Below are 20000 nucleotides of genomic sequence, written 5' to 3' on the forward strand. Positions count from 1 at the left end.
TTCAAACAGGAGTAAGTTTGAGCTAAATAAATAGCCCAATAAAACCTGCAATGTAAACGCAAACATTTGCAAGAGCATTCCAGGAGACAGCAGCAGCCAGACCATATCACAAACAGCTCTCTACATCTGACACGTGAGAGCTGTCTGACCAACAAGAAACGTAGAGCTACTACTGTAAATAGCTCATGCTGAAGGCAGGCAGACAACTTTGTCAATGCAGAGCAGCTAAGGCCAAAAAAAAATAGGTCTGTTTACGGTAACATAGGGTGAAAAAATAGGGGTGGTAGGTCGACTTTTTTTTTCAAATTTTTTTTTTTTTCTTTTTTTTCTCCCCTCTCTATGATGTTTCACAGTTCATTTCTTCTCATCAATCCCTGTTTTTGCCTGTTGAAAAACGTTAATGATACTAAAACTCGCTGGATAGGTACTGATAATTTTCACCCCATCCTTTTCATGACAACATTTATCAAGCTTTACAGCTAGCGGGTGGCGAACACCACCACATGCATCCATTTTGAAAGGAAGTAACACGAGTGACGACCCTTTACTCCTAACAGTACTTTGAGCTTACCTCCCTTCTGTCGTCTGCTGTTTGAGCGCAAACAGCTCTATTTTGGATGCGGGTTGTTTTTTGTTTTTTTTGGTGTGTTTTTTCAGACGATCCAAAAAAAAGATTGGGTCGGGCCTAAAAACTAGGGTCGGTCGGGTTACCGTAAACAGACATATTTTTTTGGGGGGCCTAATGTAAAAGGGGGTCTACTGCGACACCCTGTCACACGAGCAACACCTTTTAATGCATCTTCTGATCCACAAAGGGAAGTAAGCGGTCTAAATGCATACAACATGTGCAATAGAGTAAGTGAGAGTTACGCGGAACCTGTCTCTCCACACCTGAGAGAATAATTACAAGCATTGAAATGAACAAGCAACTTTCATCATCTTTTCATCAACTTTTTTGTTAATGCAGCAATCATGGTTTTTACCTGAGAGAAAATGACTTTGAGGATGAAAGTCACTTGTTCATTTCAATATACGTTATTTGCGTTTTTGACCAAAATATGACATTTTACACAGATCGAGACAGTCATTGTTCTCCGAGACCGCGCTAGCGGTCGAGGTGAACAATGACTGTCAAGATCTGTGTAAAATGTCATATTTTGGTCAAAAACGCAAATTCTTCTTCTTCTTCTTCTGCGTTCGATGTTGGTGGCCAAAAACGCAAATAACATTTATGTATTGATCGAATTCCTTTCAGGTACTATGACTTTGTTGTTGTTTTGACGATTGAACGAGCACACACACACATGAAATCAAACACATAAGCTTCATATTTGAGCGTGTCAGGTTGACCGAAACTTCAAAGGAACTACAAAACACACGTCATGTACTGACTTTGTTGTTGTTTTGACATTGAACAGCACACACACATGCAATCAAACACATGACGTGTGTTTTGTAGTTCCTTTAAAGTTTCGGTCAACCTGAAACGCCCAAATATGAAGTTTTGTAGGCCTCTGACGTCACATGGCTCAAAGAAGGGAAATCCAATGTCCAATCGATACATTGTTTGTTATTGTCTCAGGTGCCAGAAGACAGGTTCCACATAACTTTTTCTTTCTCTATTACACAGGTTGTATGCATTTAGACCGCTTACTTCCCTTTGTTTATTAGATCGTTTTTACCTCTTCAGTGCTCTTGTTGACCAGTACAGCTTTCTCCTGCTGTACAGCAGTGACTAAGGCCTGTGGGTTGACCAGTCCACCGAGCCACACGGACGTCAGACGGCCGCGCGCAATGGACCGGTCCACCAGCTGACCGTCTTCATCAAAGGTGGGTACCATTCGCCGCTTCACCCACCCGTGGAGCTGCTTGTGACGCAGCAGTAGGTCTGTTGACACAGGTGTAAAAAACATTTGTTGCTATTTTGTCTAATAAATTTAACAGCACTTTTATCAGGAAGTAAAGCTCAGAACCATATTGCCACAATGCTTTGTGTTTTAAATGCAGATGAATAATGTACAGGGTTTGCAAAGCATTTTGCCTATAAAATCTAAAAAGTTTTTAACCATCAATAAGGACCCTTGCAACAAAATTTCAAATTGCAATCAACAACATTATCAGTAACTTTTAAGTATTTAACGATTGGATGCGTGCACATTTGTTTAACTGTCATACATGTAAAAACCCACTCATATCAAACCGATTCCTTCATAAGCGAATAACAAGGGGCCCTTGGCTATTGTGATAATAAAATACATAATGATGTGTCATCTTCCCTGGACTTGGATCGCCGGCTTGGTGGTCAGTGACCCGGAACGAACAACATAAAAGAGGGGAAAGCTCTTTCAGCCTCTAACTTTTTGCGCAGAGATAAACCAACTGACCTTCCAGCCACGATGTGAGGGAGTGGGTGCAGGGCTGTCCGTTGGGGTGGACCCACGACACCGGCACCAGTTCTTCCTGCACGCTGAACACCACCGGCAACAAGGGGCGCGGCAACGCGGCCTCTCCGCCCACCATGGCTGTCTGGAGTTCATGGATCTGTTGCCGCACGTGACACAGCAGGCTGTTCATCCACAGGCACTCCTGTGAGTACATGAACATTGAGTGGCTTGTTTGTGTTGGATGAAAACGCACATTGCACTGCAGTGCTACAGTTCATCTCCTCCTCCTTTTAAGACCTTTAAAAATCAGGTCTTAAAAAAGAGGTAGTCTTCAACATGGGGGTAAATTTACAGAGGTTATGAACAGAAAGTCTGAGAAAACACAGTCTTAAAAAAGAGGTAGTCTTCAACATGGGGGTAAATTTACAGAGGTTATGAACAGAAAGTCTGAGAAAACACAGTCTTAAAAAAGAGGTAGTCTTCAACATGGGGGTAAATTTACAGAGGTTATGAACAGAAAGTCTGAGAAAACACAGTCTTAAAAAAGAGGTGGTCTTCAACATGGGGGTAAATTTACAGAGGTTTTGAACAGAAAGTCTGAGAAAACACAGTCTTAAAAAAGAGGTAGTCTTCAACATGGGGGTAAATTTACAGAGGTTTTGAACAGAAAATGTGAGCAAACAGGGTCTGATAAGTGAGGGAGTGTTCAATCAGGGGTCTTAACACAGGGGTTCCACTGTAGAACATCCAGAGGCACTCCTGGACATAGAAAGTACATCAACATGAGTGGCTTGTTTGTGTAGGATGAAGACGCACATTCCACTGCAGTGATACAATTGACTCCTCATATGAAGACCCCCCCCCCCCCCACCCCAATTTAAGACCTCCTCTTTTATACTGAAAGGCAAAAGAAACGCAATTTGTTTTCAGAACGATATTTTCAAGATTATGTCTTATTATCATGTGCCTATGGTTAAAATTGGTCCACGTCGGACTCAGCAGTGTCTGGTGATGCTGCTGTGAGAAAGGCACATGCAGAACTTGCCATGCTAGATCTGCACAGAGCGAGAAAGATGCCATGCTAGATCTGCACAGAGCGAGAAAGATGAAATGGTTGTGCTGCACGTGCAGAGACAATGGAAGTGCCGAATGCCGATTTTTTTGGTCTCAGCACGACTCGCTGTTCATGCCGTATAAATGGCAGTATTGTACGCTATCTGGCATTCCCCTATTCCAAAAACCAGCTATGCCGAGATTGAACGCCACTGACCGTGAAAGAGCAATAGGCCAGCTGACGCTGGGAACGCCACAGAATGAGGTTGCTAATGCTTTTGGCGTCCATCCGTCTACCATCACCCGTCTCTGGCAACGATATTTGCAAACTGGGTCCACGAATGACTTGGCAAGGAGTGGAAGACCACGTGTCACCACTGAACGAGAAAATCGTTCCATTTATCGACAGCATGTACGGGATCCGTTCCACACTGCAGCAGCAACAGCCAGAGGCGTTGCTGGCAACCGCAACATGCCAGTAAGTTCCCGCACAGTTCGACGTCGGCTGGTTGACAGAGGCCTTTACTGCAGACGTCCCGCCAGGAGAGCACCTGTCCTGACCGCTCACGCCAGACTAGCCAGGTACCAATTCGCACAGCAGCACTTGAACTGGACCTGGCGACAGTGGCAGAACATTCTGTTCACAGATGAGAGTCGGTTTTGTGTCAGCAACGCTGACGGCCGCATCCGATTCTGGAGGCGAGACAACCAGAGATATGCTCCCAACAACATCTTGGAGTGGGATCGCTGGGGAGGCCCTAGTGTGATGATATGGGGCGGCATCTGCCTGCATGAAGTCCTGGGACCCATCATCTTTCAAAACATCGGCCCAGGACGAGGCAATGGCGTCACAGCAGAGCGCTACATTGACCAGGTGCTGAGGCCAGCTGTGGTTCCCTTTTTCAACCAGCACAGGAACTTCACTCTGCAGCAGGACAACGCCAGGCCTCACACTGCCAGACTTACAGCCGACTTTCTGCAGCATCACAACATCAGGGTGATGCAGTGGCCTGCCTATAGCCCTGATCTCAACCCTATCGAACACTTTTGGGATGCCCTGCAACAGGAGCTGAACAACGTGCAGCCAAGGCCCGCAACCGCTGCAGCCCAGGAGCAGGCCATCAGGGACGTGTGGCCCAATGTCCACATCCCCTCCGTCAATTGCCTCATCCGCTCAATGCCAGCCAGATGTCGTGCAGTTGACCAGGCGAGAGGGGGGCATACTCAATACTGACTGATTGGAACTGGGCTGAATGACCTGTTGCAGTTGCTGCTGATGGCCCAGATAAGGGAACATTGTTTGAGCATTACGGACACATAACATACCGAAACCTGTTGAGACAGCTCTTTCGAAAACTGTATCCGTTTTACAGACTAATAAATTAATTATCGTTCTACACCCAACAATTGCGTTTCTTTTGCCTTTCAGTATATAAGACCCTCTGGGCGGGGATGTAGCTCAGTCGGTAGCGCCCTGGATTTGTATCCAGTTGGCCGCTGTCAGCGTGAGTTCGTCCCCACGTTCGGCGAGAGATTTATTTCTCAGAGTCAACTTTGTGTGCAGACTCTCCTCGGTGTCCGAACACCCCCCGTGTGTACACGCAAGCACAAGACCAAGTGCGCACGAAAAAGATCCTGTAATCCATGTCAGAGTTCGGTGGGTTATAGAAACACGAAAATACCCAGCATGCTTCCTCCGAAAGCGGCGTATGGCTGCCTAAATGGCGGGGTAAAAACGGTCATACACGTAAAAGCCGTGGGAGTTTCACCCCATGAACGAACAAACAAACAAACAAAATATAAGACTGTCTTTTTTCAGATGATCTATTTATAGCCTCTGGAAATGTACCTCCATTTTAAGACACCCTCCCAATTAAGACCTGATTTTCATACATGTTTGAAGGTCTTAAAAGGAGGAGTGTTCCTGTCAGCAGAGACATACATACAGAGATGCGAAGCGAGGGCCGCTCGCGTGAACTCTTGGATTACCGCGGCGCTCGGTCAGCTGAACCTCGCGCGATTGTTAGCCATCATCCCGTACGTTGTTGTTTGCTTGCTCTCTGACACCGATTTGAAGTGCTTTTCTGTCATATTTCTTTGGATATATCCAGCTTCAGACGAGAGATATCAGTGGTAAGTAAACTTGATTCATATTCTGTAGCTTCAATAGTGTGCACACGAACGCATTTGAGAGGATTGGGTTCCCGAAGTGAGTCAAAAACGGTTCCTTCGGTTCTTGCGGCCATTGTTTCTAAGTCCATTGTGCGTGGAGGCAATGTTTGGGAGCTAATATTTTCTTTTGTGCGCAACTTTGCTTTCCCTTAACTGGCAAATGCATTACTGGTGTATACATTAATCTGTTTGTATAATTTTTGACGCGCTGTAATTAAATTTGATGCTTTTAAGTCTCACTCAAGTGGTTCTCGCACTTACACTGGCGTGTGGATAAAAAGTTTTTAAGGAGAAATGAGCGAAATTGCTTACTTTAGGATTCATCTTCTAATCACCAAATGATGCAATAATCTTCTTGTTGTGATTTTCTGTTTCTCTTGAGTGCAAATAATTAACAATTTGCATGTTTTATTATCTATGATTTTCTATGAAACAGTTATAACTCTTTAAAAACACAACACTTGGCGCCAGTGGGAGGATTACTTGCCCCTGCCGTAGGCGAAGATAACGCGAGCTTGGCGCCAGTGGGAGGATTACTTGCCCCTGCCGTAGGCGAAGATAACGCAAGCGGGAAGACAGCGCTTCGCATCTCTTCTATCTATGTCTCTGCTGTCACACTGTACTAGCATACAACACACACGTACAGTCCTTTTACCTGAAGCAAGACGTATCCGATACTCTCCGGCATCAGATCACTAGCCGCAGAACTCATGCTGATGATAGATGGACGGTGGTAGGGAAAGTTGAACTTCTGCGTCAGGAGTTGTGGAACCTGACCCAGCTCTAGCATGATGGGAAGCTTCTCCAGACAGATGTCAAGGGCGGAGCGAAGCTTGTCAAGGTCAATGGACGGGCCTCTGGCGGGAGGAAGGATGTCTCCGGTCTCCAGGTTCTGCGTCTCATGCATGCGGAACATCTTCTTGATGAAACGGTGAGCACTGGAAAATGAAGGTCGCGTTGAATAAAATTTTGTTTTGTGTGAATTCTTTACAAATGAAACCAAAACAAGCAAAATGCACATGCTACACTACAGCGACACTGAATATTATGTAAGGAGGACATCATATCTATCTTAGGCCAAAAAAAAAGTTGTTTGTTTCTGGTAACATGGCTACAAAAAATAGGGTAGGTAGGTAGGGATTTTTTTGTTTTATTTTTGTTTTGTTTTTGTGGTCAGGGTAGAAAATAACTATACAGTGACGCAAAAAGACTGGACTTACTATACAAAGAAAAAGACAACACATTACAAAACAAATGACGAAAGGGATGCGGGGTTATCCCCCTTGTGTCGTCTGCTGTCTGTTACTTTCGTTTTGACGCTTTTTTTTCTCTTTTTTTTTACAAATGCAATAAAAAAGTCTAGGGTCGGCGGGAAAAAACTAGGTAGGGTCGGGTGACCAGAAACATACAACTTTTTTTTTGTTGGCCTTAAACAAATGAGGCAGAGCGCTATTCCAAGATCTAAGAAACAAAGGGAAGAAAGGTCTCTGAATGAGGATGAAAGTAGCTAATTGTTCATTTCAATGCTAACCGGCACGGTTGGCCTAGTGGTAAGGCGTCCGCCCTGTAATCGGGAGGTCGTGGGTTCGAACCCCGGCCGGGTCATACCTAAGACTTTAAAATTGGCAATCTAGTGGCTGCTCCGCCTGGCGTCTGGCATTATGGGGTTAGTGCTAGGACTGGTTGGTCCGGTGTCAGAATAATGTGACTGGGTGTGACATGAAGCCTGTGCTGCGACTTCTGTCTTGTGTGTGGCGCACATTATATGTCAAAGCAGCACCGCCCTGATATGGCCCTTCGTGGTCGGCTGGGCGTTAAGCAAACACAATTTCAATGCTTATCATCTCAGGTGCCAGGAGATTGGTTCTGTATAACTCTCACATACTCGTATGCATTAAGAGTGCTTAGTACTTCCTTTTTTTGTTCAGATTAATTTAGGAGAGCCTGTACCTGGCATCGTTGGCTTGTTGCTCGATGCTGGTGTGCAGCTGCAGGGCTCCCAGAGTCATATCTTCTGGCGCTACTTTCTCAAACCAGTCGGCATACTCAATGGGCTCTGCAACAGATATGGTTGTACAGTCTCTGTTCGCCTTTTTGAACTGAAGAGTAGGAACTCAAACAAAAAGAGAACGCAACAATAACCAGGTTTGGTACATTCTTAATCAATATTTCGACAGCTTGTCGCTGCCTTCTTCAGGATGGTAGAAAGTAAGGAATAAAGGCATGTGATATACAGTGTATTGTCATGATAGGTATAACCTCACTCTTTCGCTCACTGCCTGTCCATCTCTTTCTCTCACACACAGCTACTAATATTGTTCTTCGGTCTGTGTCTATGTTTTGTCTGTCTTTCTGTCTATCTCTTTCTATCTCCACTCACCGATCTCAGCAGGAGGGGTTGGGATGTATCTATGTTCTGTCTGTCTGTCTTGTCTGTCTGTCTGTCTATCTCTTTCTCTCTCCACTTACAGATTTTAGCAGGAGGGGTGGTGATGTCTCTATATTTTGTCTGTTAGACGGTCTGTCTGTCTGTTTGTCTGTCTGTCTGTCTGTCTGTCTGTCTGTCTATCTCTTTCTCTCTCCACTTACAGATTTCAGCGGGAGGGGTGGCGATGTCTCAATGTTTTGTCTGTTCGACGGTCTGTCTGTTTGTCTGTCTGTCTCATGTCTTTCTGTCTGTCTGTTTGTCTGTCTGTCTGTTGTCTGTCTGTCATGGTGTCTGTCTGTTTGTTTGTCTGTCTGTCTGTCTGTCTGTCTGTCTGGTGACTGTCTGGTGTCTGGTGTCTGTCTGTCTGTTTCTCTCTCCACTCACCGATCTCAGCAGGAGGGGTAGGGATGAGCTCGGTGCCTAGCAGGATCTCGGCCGACGGGTCACGGTACACTGCTTCCAGGACTTCGCGGGTCAGCGCTGTGATGTAGCGAGCGTCCGACTCATTGGTTACCATGGAGCCATACAGCAGCTGTGTTGGAGAAGAAGCGAAAGTTACAGAGATGATCCTGTCAGTAAACTGTTTTCAGTTGCTAACAGAAATAATCAGGGCTGGGGTGCATGAAGCAAAACAGTGGGTGGGAACAAGGCCGTCTGATTGGTGGAAATCACAACAACTCTCAATCTTAGAAAAGAGGGTCTTAAAAGGGAGGAAGTCTTAAATTGGGGAGTCTTAAAAGGGAGGGAGTCTTAAATTGGGGAGTCTTAAAAGGGAGGGAGTCTTAAATTGGGGAGTCTTAAAAGGGAGGGAGTCTTAAATTGGGGGGGTCTTAAAAGGGGGGTTTCACTGTAGCCCTATAAAGATCTGTTTTTGCTGAACTCCAACATTTGCAAGAGCACACCAGGAGACAACAGCAGCCAGACACTAACACAAACAGCTCCTCACATCCGTCAGTGTGCAGTCTACCGACGTACAAGAAACATAGAGCTAATATCAAAAGCTCACGATCAAGGCCGACAGACAACTCCATCACTGCAGAGCAGCTCCTGTGAAAGGGGAAGTACAGTGGAACCCCCCTTTTAAGACCTTGCTTTGTCAGATTTTCTGTTCATGGCCTCTGTATATATACCTCTATTTTTTTCTTCTTCTTCTGCGTTCGTGGGCTGAAACTCCCACGTACACTCGTGTTTTTTGCACGAGTGGAATTTTACGTGTATGACCGTCTTTTACCCCGCCATTTAGGCAGCCATACGCCGTTTTCGGAGGAAGCATGCTGGGTATTTTCGTGTTTCTATAACCCACCGAACTCTGACATGGATTACAGGATCTTTTTCGTGCGCACTTGGTCTTGTCCTTGCGTGTACACACGGGGGGTGTACGGACACCGAGGAGAGTCTGCACACAAAGTTGACTCTGAGAAATAAATCTCTCGCCGAACGTGGGGACGAACTCACGCTGACAGCGGCCAACTGGATACAAATCCAGCGCGCTACCGACTGAGCTACATCCCCGCCCACCTCTATTTTAAGACTCCCTCCTTTTTAAGACCTGATTTTATCTGATTTTTGAAAGTCTTAAATGATGGGAGGGTGGGGGGGGGGGGGGGGGAGTGTCCACTGTATCACTCTCACCTGGCTAACACAGACCCATACAGCAGCTGTACATGTTTGCAAATCAGTACATGGATGCTCTTCTCACTACACTAAAATAACAAGCAAATAAACAACAACAGGGGGGACTACTGGGTCACACATGAACCACTCTCACCTGGCTGACACAGTGGCACAGGTCATCCAGGCCCGGCTCCGACCCGTCGATGGTCAGCAGCGGGCGCCCCACCAGGAACCAGATGGCGTTGACCACCTGCACCGAGCCGATGGGGTACCAGCGCGTCAGCCCGGCGCTGCCAAACAGTTGCCTAGCAACCAGACAGCCCTGGATGACCACCATGGCGAAGGACAGGCCCTTCATGAGCGCCGACTCTGTCTTGATCTCCTCCCACACCTCCAAGGGGACCTGGCGCAAAGCCGTGATGATGGCTGCACAAACACAAATTGGAATGTAAATAGACGAGTGCAGTGGCGTAGTGGATAAGACATAGGCCTCCTAATCGGAAGGTTGTGAGTTCAAGACTGCTGCGGCTGCCTAAACTTTGAAAGAGTTTTTTTCTATTTTTATCCGCAGTTTCTCAATCCACTTCATCCACATACTAACCTTCAACAACAAAATAAAACACAACAGCAACCAGTTTAGGTAAGTTCTTTATCCAATTTTCGTCAAACAGTCACTGACTTAATCAGGATGGTGAGGATAAGTTAAGAATGATGGCACGTGATGTACAGTGTATTTACGATTGATATTACATCATTTTCTTTCACACGCATTATTTCTTACGCGCTCTCTTGCATTCTCTGTCAGGCCGTCTGGCTCTCTCTTTCCTCACACACACAAATACACACACAACCACACACACACACATGTGCACGTACACACAATCACACACACTATTAGTGACTAACCTTCACGCAGGTATTTCTGAGGTGTGACATAACTGGCCATAGCGCCTGCAGACTTCTGCAATTGCGTCTCGACACCGGCTTTCTGCGAACCGGAGTCTGCTGGTTTCTGCTGGGAGCTACCAGAAGCCTCTGCAGGGTGGGGCTTGGCCATGGACAGAACATGGTTCCATGACACTTTGTGGAGGCGGTGAATGAGATGGTCCGGAACGTCGCTCTCCGTCTTGCACGTCATCCACACACAGAAGCGGCTCGAGTCGTGCTGCTCCTCCGTCATGTTAGCTGCGGAGGGGAGAGAAGAATGTAATTTGAGTTTTGAGGAGGGGGGAGGGGTTGTGTGTGGGAAGGGGTTGTGTGTTTGTGTGTGGGGGTGGGGTGTGTGTGTGGTGGGGGGGGTTGTGTGTGTGTGTGTGTGTGTTCATGTGAGTATGTGTGTTTGTGCGTGCAAGACAAAGGGAGGGAGGGAGACACAAACAGGGCAGGAAAGCTGCACAAACACATTTGCAGTGACACAGTCTTACTGAAACACACACACACACAGATGTGCACACATTACACCCCCCTCCCCCTCCATTTATCCCTCCCCAAAACTTCACACACACCTTTTGGGTATTCTCTCCAAGTGTTGTTGCAAGGTGAGGAGGAACTCGGACACAAATTAAAAATTAAAACCACTCATACACAACTTACACCTTCACCTCCAACCCCCCCCCCCCCCCCCAAAAAAAAAAAAAACATTTAAAAAAAAAAAAACATTTAAAAAAAAAAAAACAATCACACACACACACACACACACACACACACACACACCTTGACTTTTGTTTATTCTCAGAAACGCATTAAATCCACAACTCCCCCTCCACCTCCAAACTACCCCCCCCCCCCCCTCCAACAACAAAAAAACACCCCAAAAAACAAACTTCATACACACACAAAAAAACTTCACACACACACACACACACCTCGACTTTTATGTATTCTCTGCAGGTGTTGCCTCAAGGTGGGGAAGAACTCAGGTGGGGCCAGGTGCAGCCCCTCCACCACCAGCCAGGTGTCGTTCTTGTCGGCCTGGTGCAGCGCCTCTTCCACAGCGTACTCGCTGCCGTCACCGACCATCACGCGCTCCACGGTGATGTTCACTGACTGTAACAGAAAGCAACAGTGTATAAATACTGTGGAATCACCATCAATGACTTTGATGTTCACAGACTGCAACCTTGGCAATCAATCAATCAATCCATCTATCAACCATAATCACCAACCTTGGCAATCAATCCTGGAACGCCGAAGAAGAAAAAAATGACAATCAATCAATCTATCATAACCACAAATCTTGGCAATTAATTAATCAATCCATCCATCCACCCGTCCATCACTCCATCCACCATATATCCATCAATCAACCATAATCACCAACCTTGGCAATATATCAATCCATCCACCAACCCATCCATCTATCATAATCACCAACCTTGGCAATATATCAATCCATCCATCTATCATAATCACCAACCTTGGCTATCCATTCATCCATCAATCCCATCCATCAATCCATCACAATCACCAACCTTAGCCACAGCACACAACACATCCACAGGGTTTCTGGTCAGCTTGAGACGAGACTCTGGCACCATGGCCGGACTGGAGGCCGACGTGGGCAGCAACAGTAACACCCCCAGGTGAGAACGAGCGTCAAGTAACACCTCTGCGATGTTCATGCTGTCCTCCAGGGGGTCGTTAAGGTTCAGGTGTTTGTCCGTGTAGCGGGCGAGCGCGGTGGGCAGGCGGTCTGGGCGCAGCATTCGCAGAATGAGAAGCTGATGGAAGTCATTGAGCGGGCCGAGGTCTGGCATGCCGGCGATGGCTTGACGGCTGGTCCCGCGCGTTAATTCAGGGGCTGAACAAAATGTAGATGAGGAAAATACATTTTCAGACAACACTACGCGGACTGCACATGTCTCTTTCGTGAAGAGTTTAATACAGAGCTGACAAAGTCTTGATGCCTCAGTGAAGCAAAATAACTGGTCTTGATGGTCAGTACATTAGTATTATTGGTAAGGTTGGTAGGAACAAATCTATCAATTATTTGAATTTAAAAGACCTCACAAATTTTGAACTAATATGCAATTTCAGTAGCATCTGAAAAGCCTGATCTGCTCAACTGAACTTTGAAATAACTTCATACACCTTTCCTTCAGAATTGTTTTGCAGTATCTCTACCAACAGCACAGACCTTTTTACACAAAGTTTAACATTACCCTGCTCTTCTTATTAATTAGCCCTTGTGTCTTCTTGTCGACTTTAATTCACCTCAATGTGCTTTAACATCCAAAACTACAATGTTCCCACCTTGATTTTCCTGTGCCTTGATGGCTTCACTCTCCGCTAGCGGCAAAGACTCTTGCTCCGGGTAGGGGGATTTGAACCACTGGTGCCACGCGTCGGAGGCAGAGGCAAAGCTGACGCACAGCGAGTCCATGGGACCAGGGAGCACGGACAGCGCTAGGATGTCCTCCCACTTATCCTTGGACAGCCATGCTGGCGGTGAGTCCTTGCTGTCAAAGTCTGACAGGGTGAGCTGCATTCCTAGGCCTGGGTTTCCTGTGGGAATAGAAATGGTTGACGTACATGAAAATACAATATTTAGTCTATAATACGATATGATGCGATGCAATTTGACAAAGCACAATCTTGATTAGGTACATTTCTTTCATGAAACATCAATGTATGCACAGGTCATCCCATCGACTATGAACAACATTTTGTTTGTGCATTTGTATTCGTGAATGCCTGTTTATCACCAAGTGAACCTCTACGAGTCAGCTATACATTCTACACTTTGTCAGTTATTTCCACTTTAACACTTTCGCGACGGGAGGTGACTATATTAGTAATAGCGCTGCAACGCCCACGGACGGGAAGTGACTATTTTAGTATTAGACATACAAGGTACACGACTCGTGATTGCTTCCCGGTTTTTGAAGCTTGCAGTAAATTGAGTTGTTTCTCTTGACACACTTGGTGTGCCCTTCCGCCATATGTAAAATTAGCCTGGTTTGTGCGTTTTTTTCGAGAAAAAAAATGAATCGAAGGCGAGCCTTGTCACGGGAGGAGATTCTCCGGATGTTGGATCTTGAGGACCCTGTAGATCATGATTCCGACGTGTTGTTTTCGCCTCAAGAAAGCGATAATAGCAGTGATATTGAGGAAGAAACAGTCTTGTTGTTGCTGCTAGTATGAGTCGGCAAACTACACGTGTTAGGGTGGTACTGCATGAATCTTCGAATGTGTAGTTGCAAGGGGGGCGTGGCAGCACTGATAACAATGGATGGCTGGAGCCTAATCCTTTTGGAAATGTTCATAGGTGTACAGTTAATTGGGACTTTGTTGTGAAAATGTGACTTATATTCAATATGGATTACCTAGACATCATTTGGTGAGTGTCACAGTTTTGTTTCATTTGACTCAGGATGCTGTGAGTGAATGCGGTATTTGCTTGTTTTTTTCTTTGTACTGTCTCCTTATTTCTGTGTAGAATTTTAACAATATTTCAGCTAATTCATAGGTTTTACACCTTGTTTGGTTATAAAATTATTTATAATACTTTCTGTTAAAAAATAACTTTTAAAAAAGCAGTGGAAAAGAAAACACACACAAAAAAAGTTAAAAAACACAAATTATCCCCCTTTCACCCCCCCTTTGCTAAAACAAATCGCGTGACAAACTTATAAATAGCACGACTGAACTGGGCATCCATTTTTTAATTAGTACACAACATTTGGTGGTGATTGGACTTAATTCAAGCTTGCTAGACAGATTTCTTTACAGTTACTGTTTTTTGGGAAGTTTCTTCGTGGCAAGCTTGGGCTGCAGGCAGGACGTTAACGCCGTGGCAATGCTAGTCACAATAGTGTTAAAGGTGGTCCTTTATTGAGACCAAAGTCGGCTTTGCGCAGACTTTGCAGATTCTTTTCACCGAAAACTCAGTGCCAAAGCTTTGTGCAGCCAGCATCGCAAAGTAAACGTTGCACAATTAATTCGAGGCTTATGTGCTTGATTTAAAACACACAATTTCAAAAGAAGACGGACACAATCAAGCAGCAACTCAAGTGATTGTTTCCAAGCCACCAACCTTGCAGGAAGAGAGACATTTCCTCTGCTGAGAAGTCTTCCCCAGCCTCCAGCTGAATGTTGAGACACAGCAATGTTCTGAACAACAGGTGATCCTCCTCCAACAGGCTCCTCAACACACACAAAAGATGATGTGTTATTTGTATTTTGACCAAAATGTGCCTGTCAAATGGTTGTGTGATGTGTCTAGTGTGTTGGCGAAGTGTTTTGTGCTTGTCACCTCTCGCTTTCAGCCCTCACCGCTGGCTAGCACCGTCCTTTTCAGGACAACGCGAAAAGAGAGCAGCTTGCGTCAGTCTCTCCTGCCAGTACATAACCTCTCCACAGCAAGCCCTTTGTAGTGCCTCCATCGTGGCGACAGGCGTGAACTGGGTACCGAAAGGCCCCAGGCTGAACTACAAGGACTCGGAGGAGGTTGGCCCCTAGACGTGTGGCATGCAGGCCCACCGGCGTGTGGATACGCCCTGGTGCCCACGAACCAACCCCCAACTATGGGTTAAATAGCCGGGCAGGACAGGCTCGTCAACCCTGGAAGGCAGCTGTCCTAGGAGAAGATCACTCCAAAATTAAAACGAGGGCAGAGGAGGCTCACTATCCCTGCAAGGAAACTCCTCTAGGAGAAGGACCACTCCAAATTTAAACCCACGTAGTCCCCCGAAGACGGAAGACATCGGCCATTAGGCGGGGAGCAGACCGGATGTCTATGCTTACTACGACAAATGATTGTGTCTCGTCGAACGCAGAAGAAGAAGACCAAAATGTGACATTTTACACAGATCAAGACAGTCATTGTTCTTCCAGACAGCGCTATGGGTTGAGGTGATGAAGGATTGTCGAGATCTGTGGCAAATATAATATTTTGGTCAAAAATACAAATAACATTTATGTATCGATCCCTTTGGGGTATATTTACAGGGGTTATGAAAAAAAATCTCAGAAGAACGCTTGAGTCTTAAAAGGGAGGGAATCTTAAATTGGGGGAGCCTTAAAAGGGGGGTTACACTGAGTGAAATTTGACACATATCTTGAGAGTCTTAAGTTAAAGAATGAACAATTAAATAACTTTTATTTATCAATCTGTTTTAGTTAGAATTCTTCTGATTTTTCATGGCAGAATGTGCCAACACAAGCAGTCTTGGCCAACTGCCTAAATATGAGTTTCTGTCGTCCTCTGAAGTCACATGGTTTAAAGATTAGGGAAAACTTCTTCACTTACTGTTTGACTCTGTGGAAAGCCAGAGTCATGACGGAATCCATGAGCTGCTTGATACGAGGGATGGGCAGACTGGAATATTCCACATCTGGTGATGGAAGCTGCACAGTGTCTGGAAGTTCCACAGGCGGCAGCTCCTCAGAGTCGGAACCGTGGATCAGCTTGTGGGCAGCTCCTGTGCTGGCGCTTGTGCTTTCCACTGCAGACACATGTATGAGAACAAGAATAAATAAATGAATGAATATATAGATAAAAGAATGAAAGAATGAATGAACGAACCAACAAACAAATGTTCACACACACACACACACACACACGCCCACACATGCCCAAACGCATACAAATCTCTTTCTCTCTCTCTTCTTTCACACATACACACGCACGCACGCAGAGAGAGAGAGAGAGAGAGAGAGAGAGAGAGAGAGAGAGAGAGAGAGAGAGAGAGAGAGAGAGAGAGAGAGAGAGAGAGAGAGAGAGAGAGAGAGAGAGAGAGAGAGAGAGAGAGAGAGGTACACACACATACACACACGCCCGCAAACACACAAACCCACTTGCTCATGCACACACACACACACACACACACACACACACACACACACACACACACACACACACACACTCGCAAACACACACATGCACGCACATGCTCACGCACACACACAGCTACGGTTTAATTCTACGTCAATACTAATTCTTCTCACCTTCAGTTCCTTCAGGCTGTAGCTGCTGAGTGCTCTCCTCTTCTGCAGCAGGGGTGGCGCCCCCTTCTGGCTCGGATTTCTTGGCTTCCGGCTCTGCTTTCTTTTCTCCGTTATCCCCTGTCAAATTCAAACACAGTTTCATATATAGAACATTCCCTGATACTTTCAATTTTTCTGTTCTCTGTTATGTTGTGCTGTTACATATATTCCCTGATGCTTTCAATTGTTCTTTCTTCTCTCTGTTTATTCTTGTGCCATCACACACACACACACACACACACACACACACACACACACACACACACACACACACACACACACACTACATCTCTGCTTCTCCCTCTCTCTCTCTCCATTCAACACCTCTTACCCTCTTCTCACACACACGCACGCACATACGCATGCACACACACACACACACACACACACACACACACACACACACACACACACACACACACACACACACACACACACACACACACACACACACACACACACACACACACACACACACCCACACCTAAACAACCAAACCAAGCAAGCAACCCGTCAGAAAGCACACAGAAAAAATCCCAGAAAAAACAAAACAAACAAACAAAGATAGCAAACAGTTCAATGTGACATACCAGCAGCAGGCTCCGTTATGGACATTTGTGACGTGAGACTCCCTGGTCGCGGTGGTGGTTTCTTTGCCTCACTCACACTCTCCTCTTCTTCATAACCCTGCAAACACACAAGTATAAAGGCCATGTCAGACACAAAACACAAACAGTGTTTTTATCGCAAAACAAACAGCGTGTTTGGAGTGTGACATCCCTCAAAATGCGTTTTGAAAAACTTAGTTTCGTGTTTCTGCTTTGTGTTTTTGGTTTTGGAGCATGCTGTCTTCTTCTTCTGCGTACGATATTGGTGAGCATGCTGTAAAATCTGATAACACGTTTTGGTTGTCGGCCAATGAACGCAGATGATCAACTCACGTGACTCGGTTCCGCCAACCCTAACTATGTATTCTTTCTGTGAAAACATGCAGTGTGCCTCATCTGTGCGTTTTGCGTATGACATCCCCAGCTTTCAAAACAGTTGTTTTCCCAACGTTTTTAGTTAGAGTTTTTGTTGAATACATTGTTTAAGGGCAGACCGGGTAGGCAAAATGAGTTATTTTTGGTCTCATACACCTTTTTGGGGTTGTTGCATTTTTCACACCTTTGAACATCCTGGAATGCATTCAATAATCTGCTTTTGTCATTTTAGACATGTATTCATGTAAATAAAACCATTTTCAAACCGATGTTTTGTTGTTTTTGTCTGTGTTTTATCAAAAAAATCGAAAAAATGGTCAACTTTGGATACTCCGTGCTGGTAAATGTGCGCACATGACATGACCCTTCGCTGTTCAAACTGTGTGGAAATTTCCGTTCTTCAAGATGACGTCATCACCGTTGGGGAATTTCCGTTGACATAGGCACAAAGAGAGAGAATCCGTTCCAACCGAAACCCCGGAATTAATATATGCAAATATATGTAGGTCAAAGGCATTTGGCGCAAGCGCAGTAGACAACTTATCAGTCCCCCGGTGTCAACAAATCCATGACGTTTTCACCGATTCAGCAGCATTTTTCAAAGTTTTGAGCTGCGGAGAACAACCCTAACATTGGAAATGTTCGGCAAAGTGGCAAGAAATATCAGAGAAAGATGAACCAGCAGCAGCGAACAGTAGAAGGAAGTAACAACACTCCGAAATGAACCAACATGATCGTATTTGAGCAGACGACATTCTAAGATTCTTGACTCGACGAGGTGGGTTTTGCTTCTTTCTCTTTTCGATCTTGTTTGTTTGTTATTGCACATCGTTATGTTGTTGTTGTTGTAAGAATGTGTTAGGGTTTGCAGGTAAATGATAAACAGTTTGTGTCTGAAGTATTTTGCGGGTTTCTTGATCCAATTTACTGACCATGCCGCCGCCGCACACCCCCCCCCCCCTCCCTCCCTCGATCATCTCTGTGATATCGTCTTCACAACCCCTATTTTATTGTTCTTCGCTGGCCAGTCCTTGAGAGCTTACTATGGTGTAACATGTCATCAGTATTCTTTGTCTGGGGTCAAACTGAGAAGCAGCATCTGAGCGATGTACGACTGACACAGTTTCTGTTTCTGGTCATTGACCGTAGGAAAATAAGTACCCTACTAGAGAGCGTTCTCTAATTCTAAAGGATTGGTTTACACCAGCATGGCTGACCAACCTATCATTGACAGCAATATTGTTGTCAAATCTTTTCCATTAACTAAGAAATAAAAAAAATAGATCCAATTTACTTCACCAAAGAAAAAAAAAGAGTTAAACTAAAGGACTGGGGATGCAACTCATGAATCAAAAGCATAAAGATCACCTGCAAACAGTGCTAGGTTTAGGAAATCTGAAAATGTATACACACACACACAGAACACACACACACACACACACAAAACAGACAACAGACAAGAAACAAGCAAATACATAGCAAGTGTGATGAAATAAATTAATTTTAAAAGAAAAATATGAAAAGAAAGAAAGAAAGAAAGAAAATAATTCAGCTAGTTTCAGTATTAGTTCCTGTGTGTATGTGATTGTGTGGTTACTCAAATCCCATAGTAAACTTGACATGTACATTTTGTGATAGGGGCCAATTAATGAATGTCTTTTGTGTGTGTGTGTGTGTGTGTGTGTGTGTGTTCGTCAACCGACATATGTGGGTACGAGCCGCTGAGGTGGTTGTAAGAAAACCCGCCTGGTTCAGTGGTTGGGGGCTGATTGGGATTTCTGATTTACCAGCCTAGCCAAAAAGTTGAGGTACACCCCATGTAACATGGTCATTTGCAAAATAAAGTACAAGCACTTGTTGACGTTTATATTGAGTCTTAAAATTTGCAGCTTATTACAAACAAAAACCATGGACAGTTGTATCAAATATTAAATCAGTGTTTGTGTATTTATTAGGTTGGAGCAAGGGGAGAGCCAGTCCTCCTGTGGTGGCAGCGAGGAGAAAGATTGACCTGATGGAAAAGTTTGCTAAACCGGAACTACCCTCTTCCACAGCAGAAACATCAGCTTTGCCATCTTCTGACCAACCATAAGAAGATACAGATACTTTGCCATCTTCTGACCCATCACAAGCAGATATGGATACTGGTACTGTGCAACGTCACTCCGCTGACATGTGTTGGGCTTTTGTCAACATTGATCAGCTCAATCTATTGCTGAAAGGTTTATATCCTGTACTGAATGCTTGTCTGATAGCAGTCTGATTATGAAAGAAGGTGATGCATCAGCCCAAGGATTTGCACAGGCCCTGCATCTGGAGTGCATATGAGTGTCCATTCAAGTCTGCAGTTGTTTACTCTTCTCCCGGTGTTTGCAACGC

General features: G+C 45.1%; 1 protein-coding gene and 1 long non-coding RNA gene across 2 annotated transcripts in view; one reads left to right on the forward strand and one right to left on the reverse strand.

Annotated features, from left to right (window-relative positions):
• Positions 1 to 20000, reverse strand: part of LOC138973447 (uncharacterized) — a 156037-nt gene that overhangs the window by 6130 nt on the left and 129907 nt on the right. The window contains exons 80-93 of the mRNA XM_070346168.1: positions 17229 to 17325; positions 16600 to 16716; positions 15902 to 16097; positions 14687 to 14796; positions 12904 to 13155; positions 12123 to 12451; positions 11517 to 11697; positions 10558 to 10836; positions 9806 to 10077; positions 8422 to 8569; positions 7560 to 7665; positions 6265 to 6547; positions 2385 to 2586; positions 1683 to 1888 (exon numbers count right to left, since the gene is read on the reverse strand). Coding sequence (XP_070202269.1) covers positions 1683 to 1888; positions 2385 to 2586; positions 6265 to 6547; positions 7560 to 7665; positions 8422 to 8569; positions 9806 to 10077; positions 10558 to 10836; positions 11517 to 11697; positions 12123 to 12451; positions 12904 to 13155; positions 14687 to 14796; positions 15902 to 16097; positions 16600 to 16716; positions 17229 to 17325 — 2778 coding nt within the window. The remainder of the gene's footprint in view (positions 1 to 1682; positions 1889 to 2384; positions 2587 to 6264; positions 6548 to 7559; positions 7666 to 8421; positions 8570 to 9805; positions 10078 to 10557; positions 10837 to 11516; positions 11698 to 12122; positions 12452 to 12903; positions 13156 to 14686; positions 14797 to 15901; positions 16098 to 16599; positions 16717 to 17228; positions 17326 to 20000) is intronic.
• The window catches only part of LOC138973448 (uncharacterized), a 3553-nt gene continuing 1285 nt past the window's right edge, over positions 17733 to 20000 (forward strand). Inside the window, exons 1-2 of the long non-coding RNA XR_011458023.1 lie at positions 17733 to 18399; positions 19577 to 20000. The exon at positions 19577 to 20000 is cut by the window's right edge and continues 1285 nt beyond it. This is a non-coding gene — a long non-coding RNA (uncharacterized lncRNA). The remainder of the gene's footprint in view (positions 18400 to 19576) is intronic.

Source organism: Littorina saxatilis, linkage group LG8 (genome assembly GCF_037325665.1).
Source record: "Littorina saxatilis isolate snail1 linkage group LG8, US_GU_Lsax_2.0, whole genome shotgun sequence".
Lineage (NCBI taxonomy): Eukaryota > Metazoa > Mollusca > Gastropoda > Littorinimorpha > Littorinidae > Littorina > Littorina saxatilis.